This window comes from Falco biarmicus, chromosome 5 (assembly GCF_023638135.1).
Source record: "Falco biarmicus isolate bFalBia1 chromosome 5, bFalBia1.pri, whole genome shotgun sequence".
Taxonomy (NCBI): domain Eukaryota; kingdom Metazoa; phylum Chordata; class Aves; order Falconiformes; family Falconidae; genus Falco; species Falco biarmicus.
In genome coordinates this window covers 10678286-10698013 of record NC_079292.1, presented here as the reverse complement: position 1 = coordinate 10698013, position 19728 = coordinate 10678286, and the positions used below count along the sequence as shown (strand labels likewise).

Below are 19728 nucleotides of genomic sequence, written 5' to 3'. Positions count from 1 at the left end.
ATGAGAACATGAAAAGGCTATAAAAAACATGGTGGGAAGCTAGCCTATCCTACTGCAGTTCTTATGCTCCTGTACCTACACCTGACATCACACAAACTCCTTCTCCCAGTCAAGAACCAAATCTGGGTAAAAGCACCAGTCCATGATTAGAGCAAGGAATATAAGATAGTGACAGAAGGATGAAATAAACTATTTGGGGGATTGAAACTGCGTGAAAAACCTCAGCCTCAAACATTTAAAAAATAAATTACACTAAGAAGTATTGCAAATGGATTGCAATCATTACTACCTGATAATTATTTTTTCCTACTCCTGAACAGTAGTTCCAAAGCCCGCAGCTGGTTATGCTCTCGTGTGCCTGTACTGTTGTTACTACCCGTGTAGCGTACATATATAGATAGACAGATAGATAGGTAGGTATATACTACTGGTGTATCTCCAACAGAGCAGCTTTTTTGCTTTGGGTCACTCACAAGAAGACACAAAGTAAAGAGTAATTTCATTAGCAGGGTAATTTTTTTTGTTTGTTTTTTTTTAATGCGCTGTTACCAGCTGTGAGCATATAAAAATAACGGATAAATAAACGAGAGCATAAGTCTGATGCAAAAGCTGCGAGCTTCTCCCTTCTCTCCGCCAGAGGTGCGGCGCGGCTGCCCGAGGCGGGCGACCCTCGGCCGGGGCCGGCAGCCGCACGGCCCGACTTCGCCTGGCAAGGCGGCGGTCGGCAGGGAGGGAGGGCGCTCCCTGGGGAAAACCGCACGGATCCCGCAGGGCGGGTGCGCCTCCAGGACCCCAGCCTGGCCGAAGTGACCAGGGCCGGGCAGCACCGAGCGCGCCGGAGCCGTCCGCGGGCGCCGCCTCAGCCCCCGCGGGGCCTCGCGGGCAGGGCGGGAGGGAGGCGCGGCCGCCGCGGTGCATGCCGGCACATGCAGTTTCCCGCCGCCTGCCCGCGCCCAGACTGCGTTTCCCGTGAAGCCGTGCGGGAGAGCGCGAGCCACGGTGTGCGTCAGCGGCGCGGGCAGCCAATCGCGGCGCGGCCGGGGCGAGCGCCGTCAGCCGCCAATGTTGTTTTCGCTGAGTCGAGCTGCTGTTGTTGGCGGCGGCGGCGCCATATTGGAAGGGACGAGCCCCCGTTAGCGAGAAGCCCCTTGGCGCTGGCCCGGCCGCCGCCATGCTGTATCTGGAGGACTATCTGGAGAGTGAGTGTGTGCGGGACTGGGGTGCCGGGCGGCCGGGCACGGCCGGTGGGGGGGAGCCGGGGGGGAGCCGCGGCGAAGAGGCGGCGCCCCCCCTCCCCCACGGCGGTGAGTGACTGACTGTCTTCCTCCCTCCCTCCCTCCTTCTCTCCCCGCTCCCCCGTGTCCCTGCAGTGATCGAGCAGCTTCCCATGGATCTGCGCGACAGGTTCACCGAGATGCGCGAGATGGACCTGCAGGTGCAGAGTACGTGAGTCCCGCCCCCTCCGCTCTGCCCGCCCCCTCCCCTCCCCGCGCCCCGCGCGCGCCCGCCCCGCCCCGCCCCGCCAGCGGGGGGCGGCCGCGGGCACCGGCTCCATCGCCGCGCCCAGCCGCGGGCCCGCGGTGTGGGGAGGCGGGTGGAGGAGGAGGCGAAAGAGGAGGAGGCGAAGGAGAAGGAGGAGGAGGCGAAGGAGGAGGCGGAGGAGGGAAGCCGGGGGCGAGGTGGCGCCGCCGGGGCGCTCCGACTTGTGCGGGCAGCTCCGCTCCCCGCCACCGCCCCGCGGGCCGGCCCGGGGCCTCCGCGCCCCTTTCCCACCCCGCGCCCGGCGCTCCGGCAGCGCCGCTGCGGAGCTGAAGGTCGGGCGCGCCTCGTCGGCACCGGGCGCCTGGCGTCGTCTCCTGCGGGCCGGCGGCGCGGTGCAGTGGCCGCGGCGGCGGGAGGCGGCGCTGCGGAGGCCCGGCGCCGCGCGGGGAGCCGCCGGCACGCGGCGAGGGGCGGGGCGCGCTGGGCTGGCGCCGTGTCCGCCGGCGGCGCCGAGCCGCGACCTTTGCCGAGCTGCCCGCTCCCAGCCCGGCCCCGGCCCGCAGCCGCGCCTCGGCGCGAGTAGGGCCTGACAGGAGTTTCGCTCCTGGGCTTGTGCTGCTCCCAGAGGCATTTTCGGTGGCACGTCCCAAACTCTTTAGATTTTTGATCCCTAAGAGCAGTGATGGTGGTTTGGAGCGTGAGTTATGTCCCACTCCTTTGGCGGGTAGCGGCGTGCTGTCTCTGAAACTTCCTGGCCAGCTCCCCTCATAATAGCGAACGTGAAGGTGCTTCTTGCTCAGCCGTGTGTGCCCTGGCTGACAAGTAACCTCATACGCAGTCTGCTTTAGGTTTCTTTGTAGATCACTGTGTATGGGACTGCAGAATTATTTAGGTTGGGAAGGACCTTCACAATCATCCGTTCCAATCGTAAACTTAATACTGCGAAGTTCACCTGTGTCATCTTAAGTGCCACACCTACACATCTTCTAAATGCCTCCAGGGAATATCTCTGCTTATATCCTCGTATAATCCACTGCCTTATGCTGTTTTAAGGACACGTTGCGTTTTCTTCTTTTCTGATGCGATCTTGTCTGGGACATAGGTGTCCTGTAACACCTGGTTAGGTGTTGCTGTCGTTTGATGTGTTTGATTAATACGTTTATCTCTAACTGTGGTACAAAGGTCTCTGTTCATGAAACTTACTGCACAAAAGATGAGAGGAATCACCAATACAGGAGGGTCAGACCACTGTAAAGAAGAATGAGAGAAGGAGCAAGGATTGAAATAACAAGTGAATGCCGTACAGGAATTCTTGAAAATGATAGTTTAACCTGCAATACATTGAAGTGTGGGCTCAGGCTTTCCCTTGGCTGTTTACTTCAGTGGACCCAGCAGGTCTGTTTAACAGGCTATTGAAACGTGTTTAGCTGGCTGTAGGATGTTTTTGTATACTATGGCCCAAGTGCTGTCTTGGATTCCGCACTTGAAGCTGTGGGAACAGAGCAATGGCTCCTCTTGGGAGGTAGCACCTCTGAACCAACAGTTGCTGAGGCACACCAGGAGAGGGAGCGAGCAGCTCACTGGCTTAGGTAGTTCAGAGCAAGTTCACAAATGTTACTTTTGTGCGGTAGGGAGGCAAAAAAGCTATTACTTTTTTTGAAGTGTGTTTCAGAACTGAGCCAACTAGCACCGCCAGAGTTGCAGCAGCATAATTTCCTCTGCTTTAACTGGAAGCGGCAAATAACACTCCACATTATATTACTGGAAGTAGCAAATAGCACTGGATATTGTATACTAAGGTCAACCTTAGGCCCAGAGAAAAGTTCTCTTGGAGCTTGGTACTTCTGCAATTCTTGCACAATGAGTGATAAAGCATCCAAAGGCATTTATGAAACTTCTGGACTAGCATCTCTTCAACATCAGTTGCCAAACTGCCCTTTGAATACTACATACAAAGGTGGAAGTTGTTCTCATGCTGTGACAGTGACTTGCTGTGAATATTCAGTATCTCTGAAGTACTTGAAAACAGCACTTCGATGAGTGATGCTGTCCCAGAAACCTGTATGAGTTGTAATTAAGAGATAACTGTGCTGCTGGGTTTTAGAGTCAATGTTGATGTTATAGTCTGTCCTGTTTGGACCACGTGGACATCTGAAGGGGCAGGTGCTGCTGTTTGTTGTTAGAAGAAATAATAAACCAGCTGTACCTGTTGTATGTCCTGATTAAGATTGCTGTGGGAAAAGTAAAGACCATCTGAGCTGCGATTTGACTCTTGAGTTTTAACTGAGTTCCACATGGAGGATAAAATATGTTTCTCTAAATTCAGATTATGGATTATCAGACCTCCATGGTAAAATGTCAAGGTCTGGAAAAAGGCCTCTCTCCTGATAGAATTTCTGGCAACTCTCTTGGGAAATCTTATCTAAGAGATCGGTGTCTCAGAATATAGTATCACAGTTGGATTAAAAAGGTGGGGGAGGAGAAAAGGTGAAGGAACCTGAACATACCAGAGAGAACTTTTCATATAGATAATAAGAATTCATAATAGATCTGACCTGCATTCCCTTTTGCTGTTTCTGCCTTTCCAGGAGAGACCAGGTTTCTGTGGAAGTTTTCCCTTGGGCAGTCTTACACAGGCTGATATAGGTATACTCAGTAAAAAATGAAGATGTAAGACTGATTTTTTTTTTTTTTTCTTTTCACATCTTTGGAGCTACTAGAATAGCTATCACCTAACTGTTTGCCCTCTGGGAATCAGAGATGGAACATTTGTGTCTCTTGGCTTTATGGACCAAATTAAAGTCATTTGGTCAAAGAACAAAGCTTTTAGCAGCCTCCACGTGGAGTGTGTGCAGGCTTCCTTGATGTTCAGGCTTTCTAAACTTTGCTCTGAAGAGCACAGTGCAAGCTGAAAGTGCTCATTGTACAGGTTCTCTCATCTTTAACCTTTTTTTATGCCAAAACGGTTTGACTACTTTGTTTGTCTAAGTAAAGTTGATGTGAGCCTATGTCACAACGGTTTGCCTTGGGATTAATTGAGCTCTGGCTGGTCAGTTGTTAGATTGCTCTTGGTTTTGATGCTGGACATTCTCAGCACAGGGAAACCCGATGAATGTTTTTTATCATTTAGTATGAATGATTGTTGGTTCTTTACATGAACAGTTATTTCTAGCTTTGAATTTTCACAGATTGTGAAAATCTTTGGGCTCCACTGGATTTGAAGAGTTTATCATACCTGGGAATTCATGAGTTTCTTGAATTAGTTAGTTTACTTTTTCTTTTTTTTTTTTTTTTTGGTAAAGGATGATGCCCATCGTGTGATCCAGTTTTAATGGTGGTTTCTGAAAGTATCTTACGTGTTTTACACCCAGAGCCTGAAGTCTGTAGGTAGCTGGTGCATTGTCATGTTTGATTTGAAACTGCTATCTGGACAGTATTACTGAGAGTGCTGTGAAAAACATTTTCAGTACTGTCATCTGTCCTGAGACTAGCAAGGCTATCAAAGCCAATTTGACCGAGGGAGCTGTGTGCGTTTGGAAAAATATGCAAGCTGTTGCATGCACAGGTGTCCAGCTGTTGAAATATTAAACTCAGTGTTGAGTTTCTTGGTTTGTTTTTGGTTTTTTTTTTGAAGGAAGGGAAGGGAAGGGAATCCCTGTTCCCATCTCAGTAAACAATGAAACAAATAACTTGTGGCTGACATTTTCCTTTCTTACAATAGTTAATGTTAGAGAATTAGTGATTTTATTTTTTCCCTTACGATACTTCTCAACTTCATGCAAGTGAGAATCCTGTCCAAATAGTGTTTCATCAGTGCATATATCCCTTAGTGCTACCCTGTGGGGGTGGGGGGAATAACTTTGTGAGTGCTTCCAATTTGCCCTCGCCCTTCCTAGCAGTACATACAGTGGAGAGGGCCTTGAATTAAAGGCAGTGACTTGACTCTTCAGTTGCTCTACCTTTTTGAGGCACTAATTTTTTCAATTATTTGGTTTTGTATTTGACTGTTTCTCTTAGGAGAACATTTTGTTTCCTGCTCAGTTTGTAACTGGCTAGAATGTTCCAAAATCAGCAGTCTAGAGCCCTGGGTGAGGAGTTTGGGTCGTGCTTTAAGTCACTACCACTGCTCTTAGGGACAAAAAACCTTTAGAACTTGGAGTCCTGCCTGTCCCATGCTGGAGAGCACAAGAACCTTGATGAGAATCCTACCAGAATGCAATTCTGCTTCTTGGAAATTAAGGTAAGTATTTCCCTTCTCAGTCCACTGTCACTTGGTTGTTTTGGTTTTGTTTTTTTTTTCCTCTGATAGTTTGCACCTCAGTCCTGTCAACTTTGTTTAAGAAAAAAATTCCACCTTATTTCATAATGTTTATGTACATGAGAAGATAACGTTTATCTTAATTTTTTCCCGTGCTACAGATGCAATGGATCAGCTTGAGCAGAGGGTAAATGAATTTTTTATGAATGCAAAGAAAAACAAACCTGAATGGAGAGAAGAACAAATGACATCAATCAAAAAAGTAAGGATATCACAGGAGTGGATCACACTTTTATTTTGCAAACAAAAAGAACCTTAGAAAAAAATAGCTTATGATTGATGGAGACTTAAGTGTTCAGAACTGTGACTTCCCTTGGGCTTTCACAGAGATGGATAAAACTACCTAGGAGGGGAAAAATTACTGAAAAGTTTCTTTGATGAAGCATTTCTCTCAAGTTTTACCCAGTATTTGCTAGCATTTTAAAAATTATGATCCTGAAATGGTGAGGAAACCAGGTACTAAATTTTAGCTCAGATGTTTTGTTTCTGCTTGTGTGACATGGAGTTGTGTAAGCTAATTAGCTTTCTTTTAGGTGATATTTTTCAAGCTTAGCTTCAGCATTTCCTGTGATTCTGCCTATGTCCTTGTATGTGTTATACATATGGTATATGTAGCTTTAGCAGGGGAGAAATAAGAAGGTGGATGTGTTCTGTTTTATCCTTCAACACTTGGGCATTGGTCATGGTATTGTTAGCAAGGTAGTCCATCATTTTTTCAGGAGAAACTCCTCTGTAGTCTTCTACTTGCTACTTCAGTCCCTTATTTGGCCAAGGTGTTTTTTTCTTTAGTTAATACAAACAGATTGATATATTTAAAAAAAGAAAAAGTCAAAGCTCTGACTTCCCTGGCATAAACGAAAAATTTGCTTTTGACTTTAGTTTTACCAAAATTTCAAGTTTTCACCTAAGCAAGATACTCTTTAGTGGAAATTGAGAATAAAAAGGCACATAAACCTGTTTAAATCTAGAGTAAAAACATGTGCAGACATACTTACAAAAAAAAGGTTTTGTTTGTGGATTTTCATTAGTTAGAGCAGAGTTTAAAATTGGATTGCTTTAGTCAAATTATTATACATTTATGAATTATGTATTTTAAAATAATTTAAATTATGTACATCATTATGTCTGTTTAACTACAGTGTTGGAAAGGCCTCCCCTCACAGTACTTGTTAGCATAATTTTGAAGGGTGATAGTATCTGTGGTGGTCCTAAAGTTCCATATGACGTGAAATACAGTCTCATTTTGAATCTGTAACCTTATGCTGTATAGATTGTTTCTTTTCTTGTAGCATTTCTTGCAGAAATCTAAGGAGGAAGTGTCCATATCTTGTAGTTTGGCTTTTTCTAAGGCACAGACAGTAAATTGATACGTATTATATCTCTCATCTAAATTCAGCTGATTGTTGTTTACAGTAGAGTTTCATACTCTTTCTGAAAACTGACTTGCATTTCTCCTTGTAACTTACATTTTGCGCTGAATAACAAAGCTTAAAATGAGCGAAATTAATAATTTGAAAAAAATTCTCTTTATAACAGGATTATTACAAGGCTTTGGAAGACGCAGATGAAAAAGTGCAATTGGCTAATCAAATATATGATTTGGTAAGTGGACAGAAGGCTTGTGGTGAACTACCTAAATTTGTGCCCTAAGGACTTATAAACATTTTGATAAGCACTACAACAGTGCTGCCTGTACTGTTATGCCAGCTACATACAGATGTTTTTATTGGTGAAAGAAGCATTTCATATTTGTTGCTATGAGTAGTGTCACTTAAATACAAAACATACAGGAATAATTTTAGAAATCATAAGGTTTTTGTGCATGTTGGTTTTGTTTTAGTTTCATTTATTATTTTTTTCAAAGATACTGCAAGCAGGTTTCACTTCCTTATAGCATGTGTATTTTGAATTTTAAGTATCTTTATTTTACATTTTCTTAGAGAATAGAACCTGCAAGTCAGACTGCACTAGGACATAGTAAACATAAACCAATTATTTCTTGTCTGCTTTAATTTCACTTCAGATAACCAGAAGTTCAAAAAATTGGAACTTACCCTCTCTCTTGGTTAGTTGGTAACTGCAAAAAATTGCTCAGTTTTTAATAGTTTAGGGACAGGTACATTCTGCTGTATGACTTTAGATGAAGAAAGCATTGGAACATTGTGTCTCTTCCCATGAAATGAAGTTCAGGTTTTTTTGTTACTGTTAATTTTCAGTACCCAAGAGCAAGTCATAGTTTACTCAAACGCACAGGAGTCTTTACACTTCCAGTTTAGAGACCCCTTTACTCAATACTTAGGTTTACTGGTGTGTATAGTGGCATGGCATAGAGATTGCAACTCAGTGAACTTGCAATTTCCCCAATGCTGCGCAGCCTCTTCTAAAGTGCATGTTCTTTCTCTTCCCCTTTCTGTAGCATACCCACAGTATCCCCAAGTCCTCCTCGCCTTTTTTTTCCTCAAAAAAACCCACTTTAACACCGTGCCTTGGAATGTCAGCTGCAGTAAGAGGAGGGCTTCTAGCTGCTGAGCCAATATGTAGCCTTCTTGTATCCTGTGATTGACTTCACAGCTTGGGAGCAACAGTGCTATTTTGGTGTTAACTCTAGTATCTCAGCGGAGTTAGGGAAATGTAGGTGACTGAGTAGTTATGCTTCTTAGCGGTCTTATACATGCTTAGTACAGCACGGCAGAGAGTTGCTGGATAGGAAATATTTAGTGATCCTGAGATTAAGGATGTTCATACTCATGTTCCGGAGCTGGATGGTATTTATTGGTGCTTTGTCTCAAAAACAGGTAGACCGTCATTTGAGAAAATTGGACCAGGAACTTGCTAAATTTAAAATGGAACTTGAAGCAGATAATGCTGGAATTACAGAAATATTAGAGAGACGTAAGTATACATTATTTTCTTTAAGGACTTGACAGATTTTTCTGTCAATTTACAAAATTGAAATATTGTACCACTTGTTTGTGGCCAGCAGTATTTCCACTTGTTTCAGAATTGTGTTTTAACCTGCATGCTTTTCATCAGTCACTGATTCTGAAATTTTAGTTTCAACCTCAATTTTTATCGGTGAAGTCAAAATACAACTGAGCAATTAGAATTTTTTTTTTTTTGCACAACTGTTGCACTTACGAATTGTTACAGTAAGGTACATAATTCTTTGAACCTGTTTTTAATGACTGTAGGTATTCAGACAAGTACTTCAGCCTAAGCTTGCCACCTACCTAGTTAAAAGTGTACCATTTCTTACTTGAATTGATTGCCACCAAGTTGAGGAGGGTCATTATTTTAGTTACAGGTGTGGGATGTCAAGTAAAGTTCGGTACTCAGTGGTTTTCTTTTCCCGAAGGGGAGAGAATGGGTTGTTTTGTAATAGGGTAGCGAGGGAGAAGCATTTTGGGTAAGAAACCTGCATGCTTAACAAATACAGCAAAACATCTAGATATCAAGTTCAAATGTAATCATGATTAATTTAAAAATTGATTTAACTGCTGTGATTACAGAGCTAAGAGGCAGTGACTGTTCTCGTATCCAAGGGTAGTGAAAGGTGATCTAAATCACTTGAGATTAGGAATAACTAGTCTTTCTTTGAACTTTGTGCGGCTTTGTCAAAAAGCTGGGAGTTTTTGGATATTTTATTTGTAATTGCTATTACAAATAACAGGCACAAAAAGAGAACTGCAAAGTAAGTGCTTTTATTGAACTAGCAACTACAGAAAAGGACTCCCAGCTGCAGGTTTAAGATGAGATACTGCCTTCAGTTGAGCTGTGTGTTTGGTAAGGTAGGTAGAGTTTCAAGAATTCAAAACAGAAAGGTACCAGATTGCATGTTGCATCTTTAAGGTTGCTTGGTTTTGTTTTGTTGTTGTTTTTTTTTTTTTTTTTTTAATTAAGTGAAAAGTAGAAGCCTCTTAACATTTTTGGCTTTCAGAGTAAATCCATGCAGTTGAGGTTCCGCCAGAGGGCAACCTTTGGACTAGTTCATAACAGTTAATGTCAGCTCAGCCAAAATGTCTCCTTATGCTTTGAACCTCTTTTAGAATAATTTTCTTTAAACTTTTGTCAATACATTCGTGTACTTTTTGAAAGCACTGAAAGAGGTGAAGAAATGTCAAAGCTACAGATTTTGAAAAATGAGTAATTACTTACTTGAGTTGTCTTTTGTATAAATGTAAGTTGGTAGGTTTTGCAGCTAGTTCAAAATCTTTTTGTCAAAGATTCATACACAAATTGTTGTGTATTGGGCTGATGGAAATTTATGGTCAGAGTCTCTCCCATGCTGTGATTGTTTAGCCTCACATTAGAAGAAATATTAGTCTTAGACATGGACTTGAATTTGTGCCCCGCTGCCTTCCCCCTCCAACCCCCGCCTTCATTGAATTGTTGCTCTGTGTATTTTGCATACTAAGAAAATTTGGGTAATGATCCAGATCCCTTCCTGTTGAATGTTAGATCATCTTGACAAATGTTGCCAGTGCTTGTGTGCTTTGACTCCATCTGACAAGACAGACTCAGTGGGACAAGATACCTCGTTAATATAGTTTACCTGTTACAATTGTCTTTTCAATTCGCGTTGGTATAGATTGTCAGTATTTTTGGTGCAGCATTCTCAAACTATCAGCAGCTTGTGTGCAGCTCATTTGAATAAGTGGCATGTTGAGAACAATGTTATTTGTTCTCCATATTGGCCTTGATTTTAACTTCCTATTTCAACAGTTGAACAGCAGTAGTCACCAGTTTTTATTTTAAAACTGTTATTCTCACTGCCTCCTGGTTGTACAAAGGAAGGGTTTCAACTCTAGCAAAACCCCTTCTGTTTTTCTATTCTATTAAAATAAATATAACTGCATAGTGATTTGGTTAATATTAAAAAGATCCATTTAGTATCTAAAAGTCAAAACCTATCCTTTTTACCTCCCTCATAGGGTCTCTGGAGCTGGATACACCATCACAGCCTGTGAATAACCATCACGCCCATTCTCACACTCCAGTAGAGAGTAAGTATTTGAGACTTAAGAACATGTCCACTCTTTATGTTTGCTTATTTTGAGTAGTTGAGTAGTGTTAGGGAAAAAAAATGTTTGCAACTTTTTTCTTTTTCTCCAGACATGGGGGGGGGGGGGGAAGGCATAATTCAATGATAATCGTGCCTATTCAGAAGAAGTGCAAGAATGAAATAATAATGAAAACTGGTGGAAATTAGTTGGAAGTGCTGTTTTAAGGTCTTTAGTTATAGTTTGACTTTCAAGCTGGAAAGTTTTTACATTTAAGTTCCCTTCATTTGTTTCATTTAGAAAGGAGAAACAATCCATCTTCGCACCATGGTGCAACAGATCACGCTCCTGAAAAGAAGTTTAAATCTGAAGCTCTTCTATCTACCCTGACTTCAGATGCTTCTAAAGAAAATACACCAGGTAATCTTAATTGTCGCGGATTTTACTGCTTTTTAATCGGAAGATGAGAAACTCAATTGTATTTGTGAGTTACTGTCTTTTGAAATCAGAGGCTTATACCCTTTCCTCTGGGATTTTTTGGTCATTTGAAATGTGAGAATTTGCAAACATTGTTACTCATCTGTGTTGTCCATGGAGCACAACAGCTTTGTTGTCATTTAACAGGAGCATGTTCCGTCTTTCCTTTTATTTACACTGCTTGGAAGAAGGTCGCAGTACAGTTTAATTCAGCCAGTAGCAGAAGTATAAGAGATCAATGCATGATTATTTCGGGAAAAAGAAACACATGCAACATTTTCCAAAGCAAGGGAAAAGAATTTTCACGCTTTTTTTTTAAGAGTTGGTCTAACATGGCATTTGGCTACAATAAAATAAAATTCTTCCATGTGTTGGCTATTTCAAAAGAGGTGAGAAGTCTTTTTGAGTAATATGAAAACAAAAAGCCACGACTTTCTGCCCATTTTCAAAATTAGGGTGTTTCATAGTTTCTTTTCTGAAAATAAAAGATGGTGAGAGGTTACAGTAAGTAAATTACCTTACGCTTTGGAATTAAGTACTGTTGATCAGTTTCAGTACATACCCATTTTACTTCTGTTTTGAAGGAACTGCACATGAGATGGTGCATAAAATGTAACTGTTTGAGCAGTCTGTAGATGGTCATGGAAATCTTGCATTACAACTGTGATTTATGGTTTTTAGAATTTAAGTTTATTAACAGTTTTACTTCGGAGGCAGGATAGGTGTACAGTCACATTTTTACTCCCTTCTTAATGGTTACGGTAGTCAGCATTATTTCAGTAGAGGTTGGGTTTATAGACATGGCAGCTGCATCTGTTCCTTGATAACTGAATATGATCGTGAGTACTGCCTTTCTAAAAGGAGTCCTTGCACGTGAGGGTAGGTGGGCAACAGACTTTTTTTTCTTAAGCCAATACTGGCTGTGTCAAATAACGTCTTACACTTTTTTCCAAATGATCAGACTGCTCTGATGCATAAACGGAGTTCCGACTCTTTCACTGGTTGTCATGTATAACTCTTCTTAAAATGCAAAGGTATTTAGTTTCATTTTGAATTTCATAAATGTGTTCTGTTCATCAAGGGTGTCGAAACAGTAATTCATCATCCTCTTCAAACAATGCATACAATACAAACTCTTCTCAACCATTGGCATCATATAACCTGGGCTCATTATCTTCAGGATCTGGGGCTGGTGCAATTACCATGGCAGCAGCTCAAGCAGTGCAAGCCACAGCACAGGTAATGTCAAAACATTCTTGTCATTCTGCATCTGCTATCAATTAAGAAGAAAGAGTAGTGATTTTTTTTTTTTTTTTTTTTTAATCTGAGTTCCCATGATCACTTTCAGCAGTGTGATTCCGTTCTCATATTACCATTTGGGTTCATATGCTACAGTTTCATCCTATAAAACTTGCATAAAGGGACAGCTTATGTTCTAGCTTTTCTTGTGGGACATTCTTACACCTTTTTACCATTTACATCATTTTGTTAGCAGGGTAACTAATGATCCTGTGCAGATAATTAGCAGTTAGCAGCCTGGTATGTCTTCTGTAAGAGCTCTACTGTGTAATCTGATACAATATCAGTATTCCTTTAGATGAAGGAAGGAAGACGAACATCCAGTCTAAAAGCCAGCTATGAAGCATTTAAGAACAATGATTTTCAGCTTGGAAGAGAATTTTCATTATCCAGAGATTCAACTGGATATTCATCATCAGCTCTGGCATCTACATTAACACAGACATTAAGTTCATCAACCACAGATTCACGAAGTGGCAGAAAAAGCAAGTAGGTTTTCTTGTTGAATGCAATTACAGCTTTTAAGACAATAAGCTTTTCTTTAAAGGTCATGGGCCATATATGTGGGAAGGGGGATCAGCAGAAATAGTGATTGCCTGCTGGCATTTTTTTTTTTTTTTTTTTTTTTTTTTTAGTTCAGGGCTTTCTTCTTTTGTCATTTCATGTCTTTTTTTTCTTTAAGCAAATTCACTTCAGGGTTTTAAATAAATGTCTTGCTTTGCTTTGTATTCTGTGATATAGTCTCGTTTCTTCCTTTGTTCTTCTGTGTTCTGGAGAGAAGATTTGCCCTAAAAGCAAATTTGGGGAATTACCATGCAGTGGCTTAGATGATTTTGAAATAATGTGGAGATCTGCTTCATGCCACTTCTCAAATAATCACAAAGTGGTTTCTGGTGCTGCCCATCTAGGACAGGAAACAGAATGAATTTTATTTCTGATTAAAATGAAGTTTAAAAACATTTTAAACAACACAGTGTCACAACACATTGTGACAGCAATCCACACAAGCTGTACTTGAGAGCGCCTGTGTCAAAATGCCCATCCTTTTAAACTGACTTGTGGGTTTTTTCTTCATAGAAATTTGTGTGTGTTCACAGCTCGGTTAGTAATTTTATCTTACCCATACATGAAAAATGCTTCTATCTTGGGTGTCAGATCTGACCTATAAGCAAAAGCTAGAATTTGTATTCTGTCACTGTTCTATGGAGACATTAGTGATGCTTGAGTGGAGATTAACATAGAATCAGTCATCTTCAAAACAGTTATCTATTGTACATGACATATGACATTTTTTATATGTAAATTCCTCTTTTATTGGTAATATAATTTTTATGGGGACCTGACACCAAGGCTGTTGTTGGAAAATTTTGTGAAGAAAAAGGTTCATTAAAGGTATTTGGCAGTTTAAAGCTGTTAGATTCAATTGATTAGAATAGCATGGCTCACATTTGTAAGCTGGTACAACTTGTTTTCTTTTCCAAAGAACATTCAGTGTGTCCATTTCAGTTCTTGCAATTGTTGAATGAAATCTGTTGGGGAATGATGCTTTGGGATTTACATACTGCAGAATTTCAGAGTCAACAAAGTACTTTCTTAGTGATTCTTTCACTTGGCAGGAAATGAAATGATGTATGCTATTTTTTTCTTCTTATTTTACCCTTCCCCAGAAACAACAACAAATCTTCAAGTCAGCAGTCCTCATCATCTTCCTCTTCTTCCTCTCTATCATCGTGTTCTTCTTCATCTGCACTGGCACAAGAACTCTCTCAGCAAACAGCAGTAATACCAGAGACCGATTCTAATAGCCAGGTTGACTGGACTTATGATCCAAATGAGCCACGTTACTGCATTTGTAATCAGGTAAGGATGGCTTCCAACCCGAAACACAGCTACAGCTGCTATTTCGTTGCAGCTGAACTTCCTTCTCTGATTGCTAATTTAAAAACATTCTGTTGCAGTCTTGAAATTCTGATATGTTTTTATTTACTTACTGCTGATATGAATAATAAATTCAACTGTTGAAGCTAAAACCAAGGAAGTTTTCTGGTGATGTGACATGCTTAGAGAGTTTTAAATCTTTCAATGAATTCAGGAATAACTCAATTAAAAATTGAATAGGTTCACAGTGAATGTAGTTAAAATATTAAAGTTAGTGAGGAATCGGCCTGATCTCCCCTATTTTCCTTTAAAAAAACCCAGCAAATGATCCCGAAACAAAAGCTATCCAGAAACTTGTGAGACTGAATGACAACATGAGAAACTTTGATGTAAAAATGCCTGTTCTTAAAGACTTTTAAGGGTGTTGGCATTTTTCAGAGTTTATAGACTTCTGTAATTGTCTTGAAAATATTTGATTGTTTCAAATAAAGTGCTTGAAATTGTCATGTATGCAAGGGAAATATCAATATAATCTGGAAAACTGGGCTGATAGTGTGCCGAGTACTATTTAGAGCAAAATGTGCTTCATTCAGGTTTTGAATACTGACCTTTTTTTATCCAACCTAAAATATGCAGGAAGTATCTTTGCTTTTCTTTTTTGCATAAAAAAATTTTGAAAATCAATTTTCTATGAACTTTGGGTTCTTTGGGTTGTGTAACCAAAGAAAAATCAAAATGTTGCTGCTGTTTAATGGAAAAACTCCTCAAAGGAAGAAACTTGAACTTTAGCCTTTTGAAAACATTGATTGCTTTTCATTACTAATATAACTATTAATAAGGTTTTTGTTTCTTGTTTGCTAGGTGTCCTATGGTGAAATGGTAGGCTGTGATAACCAAGATGTAAGTAACAACGTTCAAAAGGCTCATGGGAGGCTTGTGCATGTAACTATTGGTTGCAGGAGTTACTTTTCTTTAGAGTTAGCGTTGGAGTACAGCTTTAGAGTGACGTGCACATGCGTTGAACTGTTCTTCAGGAAACTTCTCATCTGTCCCCACTGTTCAGGTTCTTTTAGAAGGCTTCACCCTTTACTGGGAACGTTTGATATCTTTAAAATGCCCTTTATTTCTGAGAATTTGTAGCTATGTCACTACTGTTATCAGTTGTCCCCTTCAAGTAAAATAGTTGTAAAAAAACAGTTTAATGTAATCTTGTATTTACTGAGATACTACATTTAAACAGGAGTGAGTGATGACTTTTGTGTCACTTAGTGTTGACAAACTGAATATTTCAAAGCACAACATACTTTTTTTGCTGTTAATGAGTCCATATGTGACTCCTAGAATTGTAACTTTCCTTAGTCCGTTGAATATATTTTCGGGTCTTAAATCCTCCTCTCTTCTTGTTTGCCCTGTGACTTTGTGTGAGTAGCAAAATCTCTGCTTTTTACTAATACTTCATTTTCACAGTATTGTATTTGTGATAGGTATTTTGAAAAAACCCCAGATCCCAAACCTTCTCTTTAATTCTGCTTTTATAGTGCCCTATTGAGTGGTTCCACTATGGATGTGTTGGACTGACAGAAGCACCGAAAGGGAAATGGTTCTGTCCACAGTGTACGGCTGCAATGAAGAGAAGAGGCAGTAGACATAAATAAGTTTCTTCATCTGGAAAACAAATTACATACTAAAGGTTTTATAGAGGACTTGGGAGGGGGAGGAATCCCACCACACTTCCTTGCAACCACTTAAGGGTTAACATAGCAGTCGTAAGATCTTGAACTATTGATTTTGCTAGTTGTGTTTTAATATTGTAAGTAAATTATTTATGCACATTGATGTGCTACGGATACTATTCCAGTGAGCCTTGGATTGTTCCAGTGGCCAGCATATGCAGACATTTGTACTATCAAACCATTTTCTCTAAGCAGTGGGCATTCTACAATTACTCAATCTTCCAAAAATTCCGATAAATCAAGATTTTAAATGTATGTTTTATATACAACAGATATATTCTGCTGCATGTACTGTACTCAAGAGCTGTTATGTAACACTATGTATATAAATGGTGCAAAAAGTCAGTGCTTCTGAAAAAAAAAAGAGACAATGGTTTTTAAAATGCCTTTATAGCTTTGGTTCTTTATGAAACTTAATTCAGCAGGCTGAAGAAAATGGTTCTTGTATACAGCGGGCTGTTGTCCTCTAGGGTACTTGAGTATGTAAAAGCAAAAAAAATGCTGTAGAATAAAACAAACTTGTGCCATTAGTCTTTATATGTTTCTGCTCCAGAGAAGGTGCAGGCCATAAGAGGAAAAAAAGGTGTTAAAGTGATGATAAATTTTTATACCAAATGTGTTTATTTTTTTGTGCAAGTAATCCTTTAAATTTGAATTGTATTAGGTGTTACAATAAAACAACCTCAACTCCTGAAATAATGTTTTCCGTACATTTGTCAAAAAAAGGTTTGTCCCTGAAATGATATCAGAGGAACACAGCTGAGTTTGCATAAGAAATTCCTGTACGTGACCCATGTGGAGGATGGTTGCACAGGAGGACATTTCTCTCATGGGTGGGTAACTAATACATACGTAGGCAAATGCTGAAATGTATTTGCTTTGATGTGTCTGTCTCCGAGCAATCAGTGACACCTGCTTAAATGGGCACAAAAGTTCTGTTTTCCATGTAATTAAAAAAAAAAAAAGGATTCCTACCATGTCAAGAGATACCTACAGACAGGATTGCCTTCCTGTCTGCATGGTATGTATGGAAATGGCACGTATGGAAATGGGAAGGGGAGAAGAGAACCATAGTAAGAGTGTCTTGCAGTGACCGTATTCCTTCCTGGAGAGTGGTTTTCATGTATAAACCAACACACACTTCAGGAAAGAAAAAAGGGAGTTAGTTCATCCTGCTTGTAGAACCCCTGGCATAACGGGAAGCCCAAATGCAGGCCTGTGGATGGTTGGATCTATGAGTTGTACGTGTTGCAGTGCAGGATCAGAAAACTGATCTTTAAATTAGACCTTGACCATGAATAGAATGGAAAGGTTTTCTGTACTTTCTTCCCCACTTGCTTATTTTGGCCATAGTTTGTAGATTTCCTTTCACTGACAATTTCCTTTTGTTGTTTTTGTATGGCTCTTTCATGCAGCAGCATTGAAGAGAATTAAGATTATTACTCCTTTTTTTTTCCTTCCTACTTCCTTCCGCTACTGAAAAAGTACACTTTCCCTTTTGTATAAAGATTTTACTTTAGCGCTGGGTTGCTCTTCAGGCTGTCAAGCTGGAGGACCGTGGTGTTGGTGTGGTAGCTTTCCAAACCCACACAGAGAAGTGAGGGAGAGAAGCAGTGTTTCATTGCATAGCTGTGCAAATACTGTCAAGGAAATAGAAAGAGGCTTATTAGTAATAGGAGTACGTGCAGAAAATGCAGGCTTTACCCAAACCGAAATGAAACTGGGATTCTGGCACAACATTTATTTAAAGAGGAGAATAGTAGGCATTTTAAATCCATGAAGCTGGGGTAAGTAGATGTGTAAGAAAGGAAATGTGATTATGGATGGTAAACGGACTTTGGTAAAAGAATAGGGGAGAAGTTGGAGAAAATAAACAACAAAGAGCAGTGTAACTGAGGCTGCATTAAAACTGGGAACTGAACCCGCTGTATGTAGCCCTGTGGAAATCTCTGTTTAAAAAAACACTCGAGGACTAGAATATCTGGCTTAAAGATATAATATTGAGACAACAGAGATAACAAAGTCTGTTCCGTTGGAAACTGGTGCCATGCTGTGAACTGAAGTTAAGCAACAGGTAATCTAGACTCCACTTGGACTGAATGTCTATGTCTCTAGGGCTAAGAAGTAAGTCCTCTGAGAACTGAGACCATATATAGCAAAATCCCTCACTCTGCTGGTAACCGTAACTAAGGTGGTGCAGAGGCTGCAACTCCAAATAACTTCAATTTTTAGTGCGAGCATTTGTTTGCTAATTCATTGCAATATAAATTATTTTTTTCATGAAGGAGCTACTTGGAGAACTCTCAAGAGGAAAACCCCCTACCTCTGTCCTCATTAGTACATTAATGTTTTCTGTCAGAGTTAAGAAAACAGAAATGGACCAATGTGAAAACATGAAAAAAAAAATGCAATACATAAGTCAAAGATGTAGAATAATAAAACCTGTGCATGCTTTTGTTTTGTTTTCTTTTAAACAGGAAGCCTGTGAGAAAAGCTTATAGGTCAGCACGTAATTACAGTGTGAAAGCTGAGTAGTTACATATTGGCAGAGTCCTTGCCTCATGGTCATTTGAGTTCTTGGAAGCTTCACCAAGTAGGTAAGGCCAGGTTGATGCAGTCCACATAAAGGCGTTTAGAGTGTCTCTTATCAAAGTTTCTTTAAAAACCAGTGATGCACTGGCTGAAGAGTGAAGGTCCCTCAATGTTACATGACTATTTGCAAAATAGAACAGTAAATAGTAAAGGAATAAATCACCAGTATTCCCAACCCAGAGAGGCTGCTGGCGGAGTCCAGTAGGGCTCTGCTGCTCAATGGATACGTAACAGATCAGTTAAAGAGGAGTGAATAGTAACAGTGTTTGCACTTACGGCAGGTTCTCAACTACCACAAAAATGTAAAGTGTTAGGAATAGCAGAACAATCTCATGATACTGAGTGTGATTATACGGAAGATGTAATTCAGGATTTACTAAAATACTGTAAATATAAAATAAGGTATAATATAATGCTTCAGACTCAATTTACCTGCAGCTGGGGCCTCTGAAGGAGCTCTTGCAGGGTAGGAAAGCGATTTGGAGTTCTCTCGGTAATGCTATGGAAACATCAGCTCACTGCTCAGCAGCAGGTCAGACAAGGGCGAAGAACGACTCATTAGGAGATAAAGAACAGAACGGAAAACAGTTCAACACTGTAAACTGGTGGTTTCACTTAGGTCTTAACGTAGTGTAAAATTCCAGTCCGTTCTGCTGTAAAAAGGTAGCAAAACTAGGGAAGGCTCAAATGGGAGGATTAAAGTAGTCAAAGCTGTGTAATGACGACACATTTGAGAAGGAGCTGAATTGTCTGGGACCCTTCTGGATGGGAAAGAGGAAGTTTAGTGAGGATGTAATCTGCAAATTCAGGAGTGCTGTGGAAAAGGTATGTCTTTTTGTTAGAAGAAGTAGTAGGGAGATAGCCAGTCCAAAATGAAGAGCATTTTTTCACACATGCCATGCTTAAATTGCAAAACTGCCCATATAGCTTACATGGTGTAAGAAGTGAC

At 40.6% G+C, this 19728-nt stretch overlaps 1 protein-coding gene across 6 annotated transcripts; it reads left to right on the top strand.

Annotated features, from left to right (window-relative positions):
- The first annotated feature begins 1027 nt into the window (after positions 1-1027).
- ING3 (inhibitor of growth family member 3) lies at positions 1028-16886 on the top strand. 6 transcript variants are annotated; one of them, XM_056341204.1, is made up of 13 exons: positions 1033-1199; positions 1371-1442; positions 5616-5722; positions 5902-6002; positions 7337-7402; positions 8596-8692; positions 10732-10803; positions 11101-11220; positions 12359-12516; positions 12875-13065; positions 14244-14436; positions 15316-15354; positions 15993-16886. In XM_056341204.1, exons 4-13 carry the CDS (start codon positions 5907-5909, stop codon positions 16107-16109), a joined length of 1149 nt encoding a protein of 382 aa, XP_056197179.1. In that variant the 5' UTR covers positions 1033-1199; positions 1371-1442; positions 5616-5722; positions 5902-5906; the 3' UTR covers positions 16110-16886. The 6 variants fall into 6 exon arrangements, with proteins under 6 accessions (XP_056197175.1, XP_056197174.1, XP_056197179.1 ...); XM_056341200.1 differs by lacking the exon at positions 5616-5722 and having other exon boundaries at positions 1028-1199; positions 12458-12516; XM_056341199.1 differs by lacking the exon at positions 5616-5722 and having other exon boundaries at positions 1030-1199.
- The last annotated feature ends 2842 nt before the right edge of the window (positions 16887-19728 follow it).